General features: G+C 32.6%; 1 protein-coding gene across 6 annotated transcripts in view; it reads left to right on the top strand.

Moving 5' to 3' along the window:
• SHPRH (SNF2 histone linker PHD RING helicase) overlaps positions 1-18,282 on the top strand; it is a 100,239-nt gene that overhangs the window by 17,202 nt on the left and 64,755 nt on the right. For all 6 annotated transcript variants that reach the window (XR_014022201.1, XR_014022202.1, XM_081295883.1 and 3 more), the window contains 10 exons: positions 305-383; positions 1,307-1,457; positions 2,128-2,236; positions 2,862-3,118; positions 4,436-5,089; positions 6,404-6,655; positions 7,462-7,540; positions 12,483-12,646; positions 12,755-13,011; positions 14,219-14,340. Coding sequence is in view for 4 of the 6 variants with exons in the window: in XM_081295883.1 (XP_081152009.1) it covers positions 305-383; positions 1,307-1,457; positions 2,128-2,236; positions 2,862-3,118; positions 4,436-5,089; positions 6,404-6,655; positions 7,462-7,540; positions 12,483-12,646; positions 12,755-13,011; positions 14,219-14,340 (2,124 nt within the window). In the remaining 2 variants the exon portion in view is untranslated. The remainder of the gene's footprint in view (positions 1-304; positions 384-1,306; positions 1,458-2,127; positions 2,237-2,861; positions 3,119-4,435; positions 5,090-6,403; positions 6,656-7,461; positions 7,541-12,482; positions 12,647-12,754; positions 13,012-14,218; positions 14,341-18,282) is intronic.

The raw sequence follows: 18,282 nt of genomic DNA, 5'->3' as shown, positions 1-18,282 counted from the left end.
GGTTATATACATTAGGTTTTTTTTTCCTGTTAACCTTGTGTAATTTGCTACAGTTAACTTTTTCATTTTATTACTTGCTTATATGGATTTATGCTCAAAACAAAAAAATTAAAGAATATTATTAGAAAAAAAGGCTTGGAGGGATCCTTAGTTTTTCACCCATGTGTTAATTAAGTAGTTTTTCCTGATTGAGATTTCTCACCATGGGTCTCCAAAATGAGTATCCTAGGGTATCTGGACTTCTTACTAACAGAAAGAGAAACAGATTCATTCTTATGGTTATTTATTTATTTATTTATTTTAGATAGTTCCCTGCACTACTTATGGCGAGAGATTGTTACATCTGATGGTTTGAAACTCTTCTATAATCCCTACACAGGATGGTAAGGCAAAATTTTATTTGTGTGCTTGATTTAAAAATAAATGTAAAACTAGCTTGGCATGGTGGCACACACCTGTAATCCCTGTGGCTCAGGAGCCTGAAGCAGGAAGATTGCAAGTTCAAAGACAGCTTCAGCAAAAGTGAGGTGCTAAACATCTCAGTGAGACACTTTTTCTAAATAAAATACAAAATAGGGCCTAGGATATGGCGCAGTGGCCAAGTGCCCCTGAGTTCAATCCATGGTACCTCCAAAAAATGAAAATAAAAATAATTAAATGTAAAACTATATGAAATAGTAACATATGTTCTCAGTTTTGGCAGTACCCAAAAGGTCTTATTAGACATTTTTATAGATAGGATATATGTAGAATAAATAGTACTTGTCATTTTTCAGTAAATGAATACAACATAATAGACATAAGGAACTTAGTTATCAAGATTTAAAGAGACATTTTTATTTTAATAAAAGTTATTTTGTTTACTATGGGCCAGTTTTTAGATTTGTCATGAGATATATCAATTTATAAGAGTTTTAGGAATCATTAACATAATTAGTCAGTAGATATTGCCCTTTATTTATTTTTATTCACAGATTCATAAGGGTCACAAAAGGACATGTTTTCCTTTTAATTATAAAAGAAAAAATGATGAGTATTTACCAATACCACTTTTGTTTCTGTGAACTTATTTGTTAGCCCAGGCAGTTTTTATTACTATTATTATTTTTATTTATTTATTTACAGTTCTTACATTTATGATCTATGAATTTGAATTGTTACATGCTCAAATACAGCTTCAATAAACTTAGGCTTTTATGCATCTCGCAGTTCTCATTAGGAACACTAATTAGGAAAGTGTAATTTTATATACATTACTATGATATATTTTGCTTGATTTTTTTTTTTTTTTTTTTTTTCTCTTTAGCATCATCCGTGAGTACCCACATTCTGGGCCACAGTTGCTTGGTGGAATCTTAGCAGATGAGATGGGTCTTGGAAAGACAGTGGAGGTTTTGGCTCTTATTCTGACGCATACTAGACAAGATGTCAAACAAGATGCTCTCACTCTTCCTGAGGTAGGAGGAGTACTGTAGTGCTTTGGAAAGTGAGGGACATATGTTCTCAAAAGGCATCATTTGTTGAACATATGCTTGGCACTCAAATCAACACTTTCTGTTCGCTCTGTGGCTAATGATTTATATTAGTGGTTAGTTAACTTCAAGTGGGCACAGAGAATGGGATGTTTGTGACCTGGCAGGGTTTTCTCAAGTGATGTTGGCCAACTAGGAAGAGGATATGTGATCACTTACCAAGCATCCAAGCAGTTGGCAAGGAAACTACTACTGACTTCTTAAATATTTTGTTACTACTACAAAGATCCACATTAACATTAAATATCTTAAAATTGCTATTTTAAAAAGTTAATCAAATCTCAGATATGTAAATTTTAGATTTTAATAATTAGAACTTTGTTAAAAGATATAGGTAGCTTAGTAAATAGATTGTTAGATGAAATAAACTCTTAAGTCCTTGTCCCGAAATATGTACATATTTTTAAAAATAATGGCTAATTGTAGGTTCTGAAATAAAAAATAAGGTTTATATGTATGAATAGTGTATTTAGCCCTTTCTTTCATAATTATTTTCAGCTGTTTTGCATTTTCTTAATGGAAGGAGTATTAATTTTAATAAACACTTCAGAATACTGGAAGCAAATATGTGACTACTGAATGTTGTTTGTATCAGGGAAAAGTGGTGAATTATTTCATCCCATCACATTGTTTTGGAGGAAAAGTAAAAACCATGGAAACCCAGAATATGGAATTTGAACCAAAAGAAAAAGTTCATTGCCCCCGTAAGTATGATATTTCTTAAAATGCCTTCTTAAAGTGATTTTCATTATAGTTCTTAGAGATATCTTGTAATTGTTACGAATAATTGTTTCAATAGTTGTTTATACATTATATAAATGGGCTTAATTACAAGTCAGTATCTTAAGAAAAAATTTTAAAATATTAATTTGTTCGACTTGATCCAGGTAGTTCTTGCTTAGTCTCTTTTGCTTAAATTTCTTTAGCATACAATTTGAACCCAGCTTTGTTTATTCACAAGGATAGCTATATTAGGTTCTTGTTAGCAAATGAGTGTTTCCCTAACTAATGATAGCATATACTAAGTAATTATGAGAAAGTCAACACTTTCTGTTCTTTTATAATTTTGAATTGATTATTGTATTTTAAGACTAATAAATTAACCTTAGTAATTCTTCCCTACATTATTTCTGTTGCAGTGATTTTTTTCTTAGTATATTGAGATAAATTTTTTATTATATATTCTTCAGAGTATTACTGTATAGTAATAAATCTTTGATTTATATTTTTCTTAACACAGTCCTTAATGTAGATCAAGCTGAACTGAGTTTTATTTCCCATTTCACTTTTATTTATTTTGACTGAGTTAGGATATTCTTTTGCATTTAGCTACGCGGGTAATGATCCTGGCAGCTGTGAAAGAAATGAATGGGAAAAAAGGAGTTTCAATCCTTTCCATCTACAAGTATGTCAGTTCTATATATAGATATGATGTTCAGCGAAACAGAAGTCTTCTGAAACGGATGCTGAAGTGTTTAATTTTTGAAGGTCTTGTGAAACAGATTAAAGGCCATGGTTTCTCTGGGACTTTTACATTGGGAAAGAATTACAAGGAAGAGGACATATGTGATAAAACAAAAAAACAGGTACCAGAGCATTTATTAAATACATATATGTCTGTGTGATGTCTTATAGAATAAGTTGACAAATCTCATCTTGACAATGACAAAGAAGCTCTCATAGTCTAAAGATTTAAAAAAAAAAAAAAGCTAGTTAAAAAAAAGTAGAAACTTGGTTTTGGTTATCATTAAATCTAGAGGAGAATTCTTAGCACATCACAAGTACTCAAGTAGATGTGAATTATAAAATTGTTGATTAAACATAATACAGAGTTTTGGATCATTTCTCTCTTCTCATCATGCTGCTGTCATTGGTTAAAATGTTTGTGCATACTTTAAAAAATACTTATGATACCTAAAATTAACATATTACATTGTATACATTTCAAATCTTTTATATGAAATTCTCATTTCCACGTTATCATCTTATAATTTTTGCATTTGGTTATAAAGTTGATTTCATTGATCCAACAATTTCAATGTGATTTTAGGAAAATAGAGTTTTTGCCAACAAATGAGTAAAAGACTAATGATAATAAGTCAAAATAAGCCATCGGCTTGGTTACTATAAAAGAAAAAGTAGGAAAAAAATTCATTTCCTACAGTAGATAGTGTATAGTGTTATCCCCAAGTGGTATAGAAGACTGGAGTTAACTGCTTTTATCAGTCCTGCTGCCACCAGAAAAAAAAAAAAAAAAAAAAAAAAAAGTCCTCTAGTTAATACCATTGATTCTGTGTTAAGTATCCTAACTCCTCTTTGATCTTAGTTCTGACACTGCTTGGAGGAAGCTATCTTGTCACCTACCTGTTTGTCACACTCCCCCTACCATGTATTATACACCCTTATAAGGCATTGCTATTGCATCATTTTTTTTTTTTTACTATCCTGAGACCTGTTAAGACCAGGGACCAAATAATTGCAAGATGACACAGGCAGAAAATGGAAAGGTAGAAGGAATTTATTTTTTAATTTTAGTGTTTAGTAGATTAACTTACTTTTTTTAGAACTTGGTTCTTTTGTAATTGCCTGAGTTTGGATATGTACATTTTATCGACTTAAATATACACATATTATAAGAGATTAATATCAAAAAGTCATAGCTCTCTTTATTCTTCTGATCTTTATTCCTTGCAAATTGTACTGTACAGGAGTAGATCCTCCTCCTTGGTTCCCTGCAGACTACTGAAAAGTAGATTAGAAGCCATTTATCAGGAATGATTTCTCCTCAGGAAAAAAGACTAGCCACTGAATTTTTTTGTAAAGAATGTACATGAAGTTGTGAGTTTAATTTCAAAAATATAGCTGTGTTCAAATAAGGTAATTAAATTATATTTTATTCACAGACAGTAGGAAGTCCAAGGAAACTTCAGAAAGAATCCAGGAAATCAGGAAACAAGGACACAGATTCTGAATACTTGCCATCTAACACCTCTGATGATGATGATCCTTACTATTATTATTATAAAACCAGGAAAAATCATACTAAATTGAGGAAAAAGCCTATTCCATCAAAAAAAGAAAAAAGTCAGCTTAACGTCAATCCTGATTCACAAAGTCACCGTCCAGCCTCTAGTGAATCTGGAATTACTGATATTACCATGTCTGAAAGTACATGTGTATCCGAAGTCAAGCAAGAACAAGAAACAGAGGACCATGCTCAATCTCTGAACCTTACTGATAATGAGATGCCACATTCTAATATTGTGATTCCCTATAATACCTCTGATTATCGCTTTGAGTGCATCTGTGGTGAACTTGATGAGGTAGACCGTAAACCTCGTGTGCAGTGCCTAAAGTGCCACCTGTGGCAACATGCAAAATGTGTGAATTATGAAGAGAAGAATGTAAAGATTAAGCCGTTTTACTGCCCCCACTGCCTTGTTGCAATGGATCCAGTATCAACAAGGGCAACTCTGATCATTTCTCCAAGTTCCATCTGTCACCAGTGGGTGGAAGAGATAAACCGGCATGTGAGGTCATCATCTCTTCGAGTCTTGGTGAGGCAGTGTGGGCTAAAGAGGGATAGAAAGATGTAAACTTTTGTTCTTTGTAACAGTTTTTGTAATCTTTTTTTTTATTTATCCCTCAAATTAACTTATTGGTATATAATAGTGATATTAAATCAAAGCTTTAAAAGGAAACTGAAAATAAAATATAGAACAGGGGACTATCTTTCTGACCTAAGAATCTCCAGAGTCAGAAGCACTTTGAGAATGAAAATGTGAAAGCTTTTTAAAAATTTTTTGACCATATAAATGAAAAAGAGTTGGTTTAAGCATTTATACTTTCAGAGAGAAATACAACCCAGAGGCAGCATTATGTAATTGCAGCTATCTGTCTGATCTATGACTTTTTAGCTCTGGAATCATTCTCTGAAGATTTTTTTACCTATGCAGAAAATATTTATTGAGCATCTATTATATGTCAAAAATTGTACTAAGTTCTGAAATGGTATGTCACAGACCTGATATGAAGATTAAATGATATGATAAAGTACAGACAAATAGTAAATAGTCATTTTGTTTACTAACAATAAGTCTCTTCTCTACCTTTGTTCTTTCCATGCAAATATTGTAGCTTTTTTATATTTCAGTCACTATCTAGGCATAGAAGAAAATACAGTAATAAAGAAAGCATAGTTTTTGCCATTGAGAAGCTCTGTTCTGTGTGGATAGGGAAAACTTTGGATTGAGTCTTACCTCTTTTAGTTTTGAGTAAACCACTTAATGTTTCTATGTGGCATGGGAGTAAGAACAACAACTAATGGAATTGTTATTGAAGTTTGAAGATAATGCTTAGCATAGTGTCTGAAACATTAAAGGCATTTTGTAAATAATAGCTCTTACTTTTTCATACCATTATGTTCTCACACAGCTCTTGTTTCCTGCTACCTACCTATCATGTTATTCCTTTTTCTTTTTCCACCTGCAAGAACTCCTAAATATTCTTCAAAGTATACCTCAAATTTTAATTTCTCTGACTTTAACTTCTCAGCCACAGAATAGTTATGTAGTATATATTATATTATATTTTAATATATATTATATAATATTATATAATAGAATAGCCACAGAATAGCACTGTGATGCTAACCCATTTACTTTTGTTATAGGTCCTTTTACATTGCTCATGTTATTTGTCTTCCACTACACTGAAATGTGTCCTTCTTTAGACAGGTATTCAAATCTGTCTCATAGCATGTATGATCTTTGGCAAATAGAAAGGGCTTGGTAAGGATATGAATAAATGAACATTTCATTTGTCTTCAAGTTTTTCTGCAATAACTGTGTTGGTGCTGATTGTTTCTTTAGGTATATCAAGGAGTGAAGAAACATGGCTTTTTACAACCTCATTTTTTGGCAGAGCAGGATATAGTTATCATTACCTATGATGTTCTTCGTTCAGAACTAAACTATGTTGATATCCCACATAGCAATAGTGAGGATGGGCGTCGCCTACGGAACCAGAAGCGCTATATGGCCATTCCCAGCCCCCTAGTAGCTGTGGAGTGGTGGAGGATTTGTCTTGATGAAGCCCAGATGGTTGAATGTCCTGCAGTAAAAGTAAGAGTCTGCAAAATCATTTGAGGACTGGGGAAGAAAGGGAAACAGAATTAGGTGTACTTAAAAGTTTAAATCCTAATGTATAGTTAACCCACAGTATTGATATTAGTTGAGAGTTTGCTGTTAAACATCCTACATTTCTTTTTCTTATGTGCTAGAAACCTTTGGAATTATTTTAATACTCCATGAGTCATTGCTTTATATGAAAATATTCATAAATATTTGGATAAGATGTCAATCTGATGCAAATCAACTAAACTGTATTTAAGGACTTTTTAAAGAATTTCTCTTGACAGGAAAGTCTACCATACTGGTTCTGATAAGCCAAAGTTGACTTTGGCAGTTTGGTTTCACTTGTCAAGAGATCAGATATTTACAAAAATATTCTACTTCAGAGGTCAGAGTTTTGATTCCACCTTTATCATTTATCTTTATTTTGTCTGCTCCCTTTGACCAGTCTTTAACCTGAGCTGAATTTATGTATAATATTCCCCTACCACAGAGGTTTACATTTGGAGTGTAGTGTAAGAGATGTATTAGTCTTAAGATTTTTTATTCTCTGCATACTTAAACTACCCCTGCAGTTTAGGGTGGCACCTGGCAACCTTCCATTCAAGACAACAACTGTATTGGAAGATGACCCATTGATGACATTCAACATTGAGCATGATAATTGTTAAATAAAAGCCAGTGTGTCCCACCTGAAGTATAGCTTTACTATGTTCATGAGTAAATGTATGCCTGACTTCTGCGTTGTTCCTGTGACTTTTTTCCTTTCTTTTTCTTTCCTATTTCTCTCTCACCAGGCTGCAGAAATGGCCCAGCGTTTGAGTGGAATTAATCGGTGGTGCATCAGTGGCACTCCGGTGCAGAGAGGATTGGAGGGTAGTGTATATCACACATTTTACATATATTTGAAAACTGTTTTTGAGGGGGAAAATATTATCATGCTTAAGTTTTGTTAAAATCTATACTTTAAGTGAATGTGTATTTAGAGTTCACTCCTAATAGCTTCAAGCATATATCTTTCAAATAGAACTTGGGTTATTTTTCTGTTTTTAAAGAAATTGCTTTATTGCAACTATTGTACTTACATTACAAATATAGATACTGGTCTGAAGTGAGTTCCATAGTGGTAGGTAGAAAATAGAAAGGATCTGACCAAAAAGAAAGCAGGGATAAAAATTAATTGCATTTGGCTGCCTTATTAAAATAGGAACCATAATGTTCATTGTCTGAATTCATAAGTAGTGAGATTAAAGTTATACTAATTGTAAAAGTTACAAAATACTAATGGCTTTATACTGCCATGGTATATTCATATACTATTATCCCCTCAACCATTCTTCTGTTTCTTCCCTTCCACACACACATTGTAATCTCACTCCTGTTTGTTCATAGAAAACCACCACATTATTGAAGTCTTTATTCAAGTTGTGAATATTTAAATTTGAAATTTTAAGTAAATGTTATTTTATATAAGAAATTTCCTAAAAAGTTATCATTAAAATGTAAAAATATAAAATTTAAATATACCTAGAGTCCAGTAATATTTATTCATTTTTGTTATGGTTTAGTGTTTTGATTTTGGTCTTCCCCAAAATCTCATGTGTGAAACTATGCAAAAAGGTTTAGAGGAAATGCTGGGGTTATAAGAGCCTTAACCCAGTCAGTGGATTAATCCCAGGATGGAATTAACTGAGAGGTAATTGAAAGCAGGTAGGAGGTGGCTAAAGGAGGTGGATCATTGTGGGAGTGCCTTTGGGGTATATATTTTGTATCTGGCAAACAGAGCCTCTCTATGCTTCCCGGTCATCATGTGACCTGCTTCCCTCTGCCACAGTCTTCCACCTATGGACTTAGACCTCTGAAACAGTGAGCCCTCAAATTAACCTTTCCTCCTCTAAAGTTGTTCTTGTCAGGGCGGTTTTAGTCACAGCAGCAAAAAGGCTGACTAAAACAAACTTATCTTTCTGAAAATTCAGGGTTTCATATGTTGCATTTGATTTGAACTGTATAACTTTTTACTGTGCTAAAAAAACTTCTATTACTATGACCTGGAAAAAAAAAGTGGGTTTTTGTTTTTTTTTTTAGTATTTTGAATTTTATTGAGGTATAAATGACATATAATAAAACTGCTTAAAATGTAAAATTTGGAAAGTTTTTGCTTATGTACATACCTATGACTCTCTTATTTCCACAATAAAATAATTATACCCAAAATATCCTCATGACCCAAGTCACCTTAAAAAAAGCAGCTTTTTTGAAACTTTCTGGAATTTTGCTTGTCTTTCCTCTTTGCTTTCATACTCTATAGCTTCTTTAACTTGATATATTCTAAAAATCATATATATTTTTTTTGTAGTCGTTATATTGAGATTGTTAGTTTGCCCGTGACTTACTATGTTATATCAGAGAGAGAGGAATAGAGAATTCCGCTCAACAGAACATAAACCCCAAAGACACATCCCTAGGAATCCAACTCCTCCAACCACTTCCTGCTTAGAGTAGTATTTGCACACTGATTGGGTTAAGGCTCTCTTAACCCAGTCATTCCACCTCTAAACCCTTTTGCATTGACTCACACATGAGCTTTTGGGGGACACCTTACATCTAATCATAACAAATGTCTTCAGATGTTGCCAAGTATCCCTTAGGGAGCAAAATTGCACCCTTTCACGTCTGCCTCAGTTGAAAACCTAAACTCATAGAGATAAATTATACTTAATGATCTATTAATTAGCAATAACTAAGAAATATTACAAATCTCAAATTGGCCACATATTGAACAAGGAAATGAAGGTAAAGTGTTTTCATTCCATAATTTGCCAGGCCTTTACTGTGTGGCTGATAGCCAGCTGAAATACTGTCAATCTACTTGCAAAGTCAAGTAGGCAAGAAACCTGCCTACACTTCAAAGCTTTGGGAATATCTAAACCTAGGTTCACATCATGACTTATTAATTATATGTTTATAAACAAATTGATTAAACAGTCAAATCTTTATTGTCCTCATTTGTAAAATAATGTGTTTTCCATACGAATTATAATAAAGAATATAAAGCACTTAGTACGCAGTACCTGGCAGATGTTAAATATTCAGTGAATGATAGCTACTTCCACTTTTGCTTTTGTTTTTATTTTTGACTTATGTAGTCATTTATTTATTTTAGTTTCTTTGAAACTGTTGACTTTTGAATGAGTTCTTTGTAGTGCATTTATCATTTCATTTAGTTTCTGTGACGTATCATGGTGAACATAAACAGGCAAAGTCTCCCATATTATTGAGCTTATACTTTAGATGGGAAGATATGTTTATTAAATACTTACACAAAAATTAAACTGTAATCAAGATAACTTTCACCAATGAGAAAATTACAAAATTCTAACTAACACAGGTTTTATAAAGAAGATATCACGTGCTAAGGATGCAGAAGGGAGTAACAACTGATCTGAGAACCAAAACATAAGCTAGGTTTAGAGCAAAGGAAGAATTCTCTTGTTGTAGAGGAACAGGAAGAAAAAATATATGAAGATCATAAGGTAGCAGGAGACCAAAAGAGGATCAATGTGGCTAGAATACAAACAGGGGGAAACATATATTAAGATGCTGAGTAGGTGGGTATAGATGGAATGGTAGAAAACCTTGTAAGCCATAATAAAGAACTTTACTCATTTATTTTTCTTAAGAAAAGGAGGAGCTATTGAAAGAATTCAACACAGTGGTTTAGGGACTTTTGTGGCTAGTTTGTATTTCAAAAGAACACTAGTTGCAATGTGGAGAATGGTTTAGAAGACTGGCAGAATGAATATTAGGATGTCAGTTGATTGGCTGTAATAAATAACCTAGACAAGTTATGCTAGCACTTTGGATTTAGACTAGGGTTGTTCTTAAGAAATAATGAGCAGTAGATAAGGAAAAAAACAAGACTTGATGATAGATAAGGAGATGCTGAAATTTCTGATGTGTAAATCCACAGATGGAGACAATATTTACTTCTGAATAATACTAGAAGAAAGGCATATTTGGGTAATAGATTGCAAATTTGATCGTGGCAAGTAGAATCCGAGACACTTTTTTAGACCACAAAGAAGGAGTAGCAACATCTCTAGCAATTAGAAAAATGTAAACCAAAACTACTCTAAGATTTCATCTCGTTTCAGTCAGAATGGCAGCTATGAAGAATACAAACAGCAATAAGTGTTGGTAAGGATGTGGGGAGAAAAGCACACTCATATATTGCTGGTGGGACTGCAAATTGGTACAACCAATATGGAAAGCAGTATGGTGATTCCTTGGAAAATTTGAAATGGAACCACAGTTTGACCCAGCTATCCTACTCCTCGGTCTATACCCAAAGGACTCAAAAATAGTATACAGTAGTAATGCAGCCACATCAACGTTTATAGCAGCACAATTCACAATAGCTAAATTGTGGAACCAACCCAGAGCCCTTCAGTAGATGAATGGGTAAATAAACTATGGTATATATACACAATGGAATATTACTCAGCATTAAAAAAGAATAAAATCATGGCATTTGCAGCTAAATGGATGGAGTTGTAGGATATAATGCTTAGTGAAGTTAGCCAATCCCAAAAAACCAAATGCCGAATGTTTTCTAAGATAGGAGGATGCTGATCCATAATGGGTGTGGTGGGGGTGCATGGGAGGAATGGAGGAACTTTAGGTAGGGAAAAGGGGGGGGAAGGAGGGAAAGGGAGGTTGAACGGAGGTAGGAAAGACGGTGGAATGAGATGGACATCATTACCCCCAAGTACATGTGTGAAGACATGAATGGTGTGACTCTACTTTGTGTACAACCAGAGCCATGAAAAATTGTACTCTATATGTGTACTCTGAATTGAAATGCATTCTGCTGTCATATATAACAAATTAGAATAAGTAAGTAAAAAAGAAGGAGTAGCACATGGGTAATGGGATTGATTTGAGCTAAGATATAAATCTAGATTTCTGCATATAGACAGGTGATATATCAATTCTTTCAGATGTTACTCATTCCCAAAAACCATGAAAGTAACTTGATTCAACTTAAATATTTGTTGCTTATCTTCAAAAAGATATTATAGGAAGGGTTATAGCATGTTTTTAAAGATAATTTTAATGTCCTTTGAAGAGAGTACATGCTCCTTGTTAAAAATATATGTATGTGCATGTATACATATATATGTGTGTATATATGTATCTATCTATCCATATTTATAAAACAGAAAAGCATAAAGCAAATTACACTCACTCATACTCTTCATTTGAAGACAAAACCACATTTAGTATTTTCTATATAAATATTTTTATATTTGCACTCATTGATTGCATAATTTTTGTTAGTTCCCCTGCCACACACCTGATATTTTATCCTAAGCAGTTTTTATATGTTAAAATATTCATCACAAATAGATAAGTGGAAAACTGCTTATTAGGATATATTAAGTAGGGGAAAATACAATACAATATTGAATGTGCCCAGTCAGGAGATATATAAGAATGACCATGCACTAAAGCTCAGAATGGAAGGCTTGCTAGATCAGAAAAGAACAATAGTTGTTTTATGAGGGTACTATGGTTTATTTATTTTTCTTTATTTTACATTTTTATTCTATAGATGTTGCTATGAATTACTGAGTAAGTCTCATCTATATTTTTTATTATAGTCTTAGGCTTTTCTCTGAGATTAGGAGGAATTTTAGATAAAATTCATAGAAAATACTTTGAGCTTTGTAATGTCTATGAGAGTACTTATTTAAAATAGTAACAAAAAAGTATTTAAAAGTTATTCTTAGTGTGCTTTTGGCTTTTTTCTTTTTAGATCTTTTTGGTTTAGTGGTCTTTCTTGGTATTGAACCTTACTGCGTCAAACACTGGTGGGTTCACCTCCTCTATCGTCCTTACTGCAAGAAGAATCCTCAGCTCCTCTACAGCTTTATTGCCAAGATACTGTGGAGGTCTGCAAAGAAAGATGTGATTGACCAAGTATGTTTTCATCTGTTAAGGGTATTAGTTAAAAAAAAAAAAAATGGAGTTGGGATGAAAAGTTTAATTTTCGGGTAAAGTCTTTTTATTTTTAACTCCTCGTTACAGATCCAGATACCACCTCAGACCGAAGAAATACACTGGCTCCACTTTTCTCCAGTGGAAAGACATTTCTACCACCGTCAGCATGAAGTGTGCTGCCAGGATGCAGTGGTAAAACTCAGGAAGATTTCCGACTGGGCCCTAAAGCTCAGCAGCCTGGACAGAAGGACTGTCACCTCCATTCTGTATCCATTGCTGAGGCTCAGACAGGCCTGCTGCCATCCACAGGCTGTTCGTGGAGAGTTCTTGCCACTGCAAAAAAGGTTTTATTATCAATTTCCTTATCCTGTGGTTTATGAGATTGTAAAACAGACAATATTTAAGCAGTTACCACAGTTTTATTCAGGGACTTAAAATTGAGTTGTCAAGTTATTTTTAGTCATATAGTGGTTTTTCTCTGTATGAAGTCTTATTTTTGAATGAGAATCTAATAAAAATGATTTTATGTTTTTTAAAATTTATTTTAGAATTAGGACCATTGTTGGGATTTTTTTAGTTGTTGTTGTTTTTTTAATTGGAGTTATTTTGGCAGTACTCCAGATTTAAAAGGCTTTTGTTTTAATTGTATTTCTTAGTTTCCCCACATCAGGGAATTACACTGCCATTGAATAGTTTCTTTATAATTGTGCTAGCTCTTTGATTTTTTTTTCCTTCCAAAATCATTAAGGAATTTCTGTCCATAATACTCTGTCACCCCAGAAATATTTTTGCAAATCAGACTGTACTTCAGAAATGGCCTATTTTTAGCACTGGCATAAAAAAGAAACTCTTTTAGGTGTCATAGAGATATAAAGAGGATGAGATTTTGTTCTTGCCTTTAAGTAAATTATAGACAAATAGGGAAAGTATCAAAGATTATAGAATCTTCAATATAAGGCATATATGATAAATATCATAAAAAATACAAAGCCCTATGGAAACAATTTTATTGCATGGTGAAAATTCAATAGCTTTCTGGTGGAAGTGACATTTGACCTTATTCTTGAAGGATTTTTTTAAATTACATACTAAAAGATATAAGGAGATTAATTAATTTTAGAGATAGGGTGCCACTGAATTGCCTAGGGCCTTGCTAAGTTGCTGAGGCTGGCTTTCAACTCATGATCCTCCTGTCTCAGGGTTCTGAGCCACTGGGATACAGATGTATGCCATGGCGCCTAGCATTCAAATATATCATATTCTATTTTGTATTTGAGGAATATTTTTCTAGTTCCTTTCTCCCTTGACTAAATAGGGAAAATTTTAAAGAATGATGGGATCAGATAGAAGAAAGTCTGCTTTTAGAGTACAAAATAATTAAATTAACAAGCTATAATGGTAAAATGGAGCTAAAGAGAAAAATGCTGTAATGGTATCATATAGACTCTTTGTAAGAGTCCTGTGATATTCATCTTGCATGATGTAACTCTCCCACTGAATTAATAGTTGGGATTTCATTTCTAGCTTTTAACAATCTGCCTTTTCTTTAAGCACGATGACAATGGAAGAGCTACTGACATCTTTGCAGAAGAAATGTGGAACCGAGTGTGAAGAAGCACATCGGCAACTAGTTTGTGCCCTCAATGGCTTAGCGGGCATCCACATTATTAAAGGTAGAAGGTGATTGCTTTGTTATTTCTGATTTTTCAGATACCTTCTGAGGAAGTTTAATTATAGCAGAACCCACCCCCCCAAAAAAATACACACTACTGAATGTAATTTAAATGTTCTCATTTAAGTTACAGAGAGCAGTTATGCAGGATGGTTCATAAATTTTAAACATTTACAAGTGTTTTGTCTGAACAATTCCACTTTTGCAAGTTTTTTCTTGTTTTTCTTTACAGAAATTCAGATATGAAAAAAGATATGGCCATAAGTTGATAATCTTAGTCTTTTATAGTGAACAATTAAAAACAATCAAAATGTCTAGAAATAGAAGACTGGTTAAATTTTGACATATTCATAGGAGTATTGTATATTGATTTTAAAATTTATAAATAAATTCAAAATTTATTTATAAATTTGTTTTTCCCATAAATATATGCCTGCAAGGAATGATGGTGGTATATAAAGTGTCAGATGTTTTGGATCTTAAATTCGTTCAGAAGGTGACCAATATGTGCGCATGCGCACACACTGGCACAATGCATATAATAGAACTGCAGTGAGAAATAGACAAATCCATAATTGTAGTTAAGGATTTCAGCATCTTTCTCTAAACGTTTACCAGAGTGTAGATAAAAAATAAGTACATAGACAAAACTGTTATTCAGTTGACCTAATGAAGACTTATTTAACACTTTACCCAACCAAAGAGTCGCACATATTCTTTTTGGGTATACATAGAATGCTTACCAAGGTCAGCCATTTTTTGGGCTGTAAAACAAGTAAATAAGCCAAGGATTCAAAATCTTTCGTGCATACTCTATGACCACAGTGGAATTAAATTAGTTATCAGTAAGAGAAAAATAACTAGAAAGTCTTTAAATATTCGGAAACTAAATAACAACTTCTGAATAATCCTTAGAGTAAAGATAAATCAAAAGCTAGACTAGGATGTATTTTGAAGTGAATGAAAATAAAATATCAAGGTTTGTGAGATGTAACAAATAAGTAATTAAATGGAAATTTGTAGCACTAAACGTTAAAAAAATTTATTCTTGTTATATATTGCTATAGTTCTATTTTTTATTAGTTATCAATCTTTTATGTTTCCTAATTTATAAATTAAACTTTACCATAGGTATATATGTATCATAAATGTACAACATATATACATATACACATACATATATGTACACCATACGTGTGTGTGTGTAGTATTCTTAGGGCTCAGTGCTGTATGCCATTTCCACCCGGCACTAGAAGTGAGGGCCCAGGTGTCTTGGACTTATCACCAGCTGATGAATGGAGAACAACTTCAGCATAGTGTTAAAGTTTGTTTTAAGGTATTTCATGATTAATGTTAGTTCATTCAACTTTCCACCAATAACCTTTTGTGTTAAATGTGAGGGTTCTCATACCCTAGTCTATTGAGTCACAGAGAAAATTTACCATTACTCTCATTTACCCAGTAAGAAATAAATCATGCAGAGAAATTTGTAATTTCTATAGAATACAGGTAATGTTCTAACCCTATTTGATTAGCCTTTTCTTAGTTATTAGTTCTTCTGCATAAGAAGAGCTGTGAAAGCGTCTATTATTACCTTTATTTTTCTTTTGGTCCTAGAGATTTATCCCAGGGGCATTTTACCACTGAGCTACATCTCCTGCCTTTTTTTTTTTTTTTTTTGGAGACAGGGTCTCCCTAAGTTGCCTAGAGCCTCACTACTAAATTATTGAGGCTGGCCTCTAATTTGTGATCCTCCTGCCTCAGCCTTCCAAGCTGCTGCATGTGCCACTACACCTGGATAAATGTTTCTTGTTATCTTGCATTCTTGGGTAGAATTAGAAGGACTCTCCAGAGCTGTATAGAAACAGCTCTAGACAAGAATTGAAAAAGATGTGGCTTCTTATCTGCTGCAATTGTAATCTGTGAACTTGGGCATATTTTTCAAAATTTCTGAACCTTAGTTTACTCAGTAAAATATAGATAATATAGTAAAACATAAATAGTATGACCTACATTGCCTCTCTCAGAAAGTATTGTTCTCAACCCTTTAAGTCCCATTGTCCAGATGTGGGACACCCCTAAAAACTTAAATTGAGCAACACATATTCCATTATGGTAACTTTTGAAGTAAATGATTTTAGAGTTATATTCTTTTGAGAAAAGTGATAGGTGAATGATTAGAGCATTCATATGTGTGAAATATAAAGGATCTATAACCTCTACAATATGACTTCCAACCTAATTGAAAGCACTTATGTTGATTTCATTGAGATATTTGCAGAATTAAAAACTTTGGGCCTAATAGATTAACACATACACCTTCGTAGCAAATCTTCCTTCTTGGACATTGACTAGAAAATCTTAAATTTATCAAGTGATTGCAAGTTTGTATTTTCTCTAGTAATTCTTAATCACTATCATCATCATTATTGCCAGCTCAATTGCTAATTTTGTCCTGTGGCTATTTGGTATTTCAGCCATCTATCTAAAATCATCCCTGCCTTAAAATTCATGGGGAAAGAGTAAATAAGGCAATTCATTATTTAAAAAGAATTGTTTTGAAAAACAATAAACTTTGCTTTACATCAACTTTGAAATAAATAGTCAAAAATAGGGAAAATATGTGTTATATCTAATACTAGCTTTTCCCAGTGCCAAGTTACCTGAATAATTATAATTAAAACTTTCAAATTTCATGACTATCACAGATGAGGAGTTATGTGTGCTCATCTTTGAAAATATATGAATAATCAATGTACTGTTTAAAATATTTTTAGATCATCAAAATCTCAAAATCTGGCATCACATCTGAGAAGTGATTGTTTTTCTACACACAAATCATATTACACATTATATTTGCCAATTAATTAATACACACACACACACATACACACACATATATATGCTATTTGATTCTTATAATTGCTCAATGATTAGAGTATTATCTTCATTTTACTTAAGAAAACATTCAGATAACCTTAGTTGCTTTCTCAACATTATAGTTAATCACTCACAGAGTGAGCCCTGGACTTTTTATTTCAAACGAAGCAATAATTTATTATTATGCTAACATCTCACCTTCCTTATAAAAAGAATATTTATAAATTTCAATATTATGCTGTCTATAGTAGGTTGAAACTCACAGCCAAATTTTTTTTAATGCAAATGATATAGTACTTACAGATTGTTACGGTAGTAAAAATAAATTTCAGCTTTCCCATCTTCATTTTAAAATTACTTTCCTTATTCTATGTTATTATAATTAAAAAACTTAGTGAATGAATTTCCTCTCTTTGCCTTTTTGCTTGGCTCCCTCTCAGATTTTATTATTGCCTTTCCCTGCTGTGAACTTAGGGCTATAAAAAGAAAAAAAAAAAGGTTCTTCATCTGATCATTTCAAACAGTCAGGATTTAGCAAGATCAGTATGTAGTTGTATCCTGCTCCTCGAAATACAGTACTGTTGCTAGACAGAAATGACACTACTACTACTTTCAGTTTTTACTGCATTCTCTCTGGAGTTCCTTGTTTTTCTTTGTATGAAATTATAACATATTAATGCTAATTATTAAGAGAAATCCCTATCAGAAAGTTCATTAACATAGGATATATCCATTGAATTTATTATGATAAACTGAATTATAACAAATTTTCTGCTTTTAGTTTGTATTACTTAATAGTATGTTGTAAACAATATCCTTTTTTAAAAGAGCATTTCATATTTAACTGACATGATTTAGACTTTTCTAATATAGAGATGTCAGCGAAGATTTCACTTTTTAAAATGTGAAAAAAATGTAAAATTAATTTCAAATTCTAGAAAGATTTGCGTGTATTATATGCAGTCATACATAGTAATATATAATGCATTTTCTTAGGTTCTCATTGACTATCGTATTTAACATCAGATGTTATTCCCATAATGTGCTTTCTACAAATATTTTT

Source organism: Spermophilus citellus (assembly GCF_964194105.1).
Source record: "Spermophilus citellus genome assembly, chromosome: 5".
NCBI lineage: Eukaryota > Metazoa > Chordata > Mammalia > Rodentia > Sciuridae > Spermophilus > Spermophilus citellus.
The sequence above is the reverse complement of the archived record's forward strand: the minus strand, read 5'-3'. Positions and strand labels throughout refer to the sequence as shown.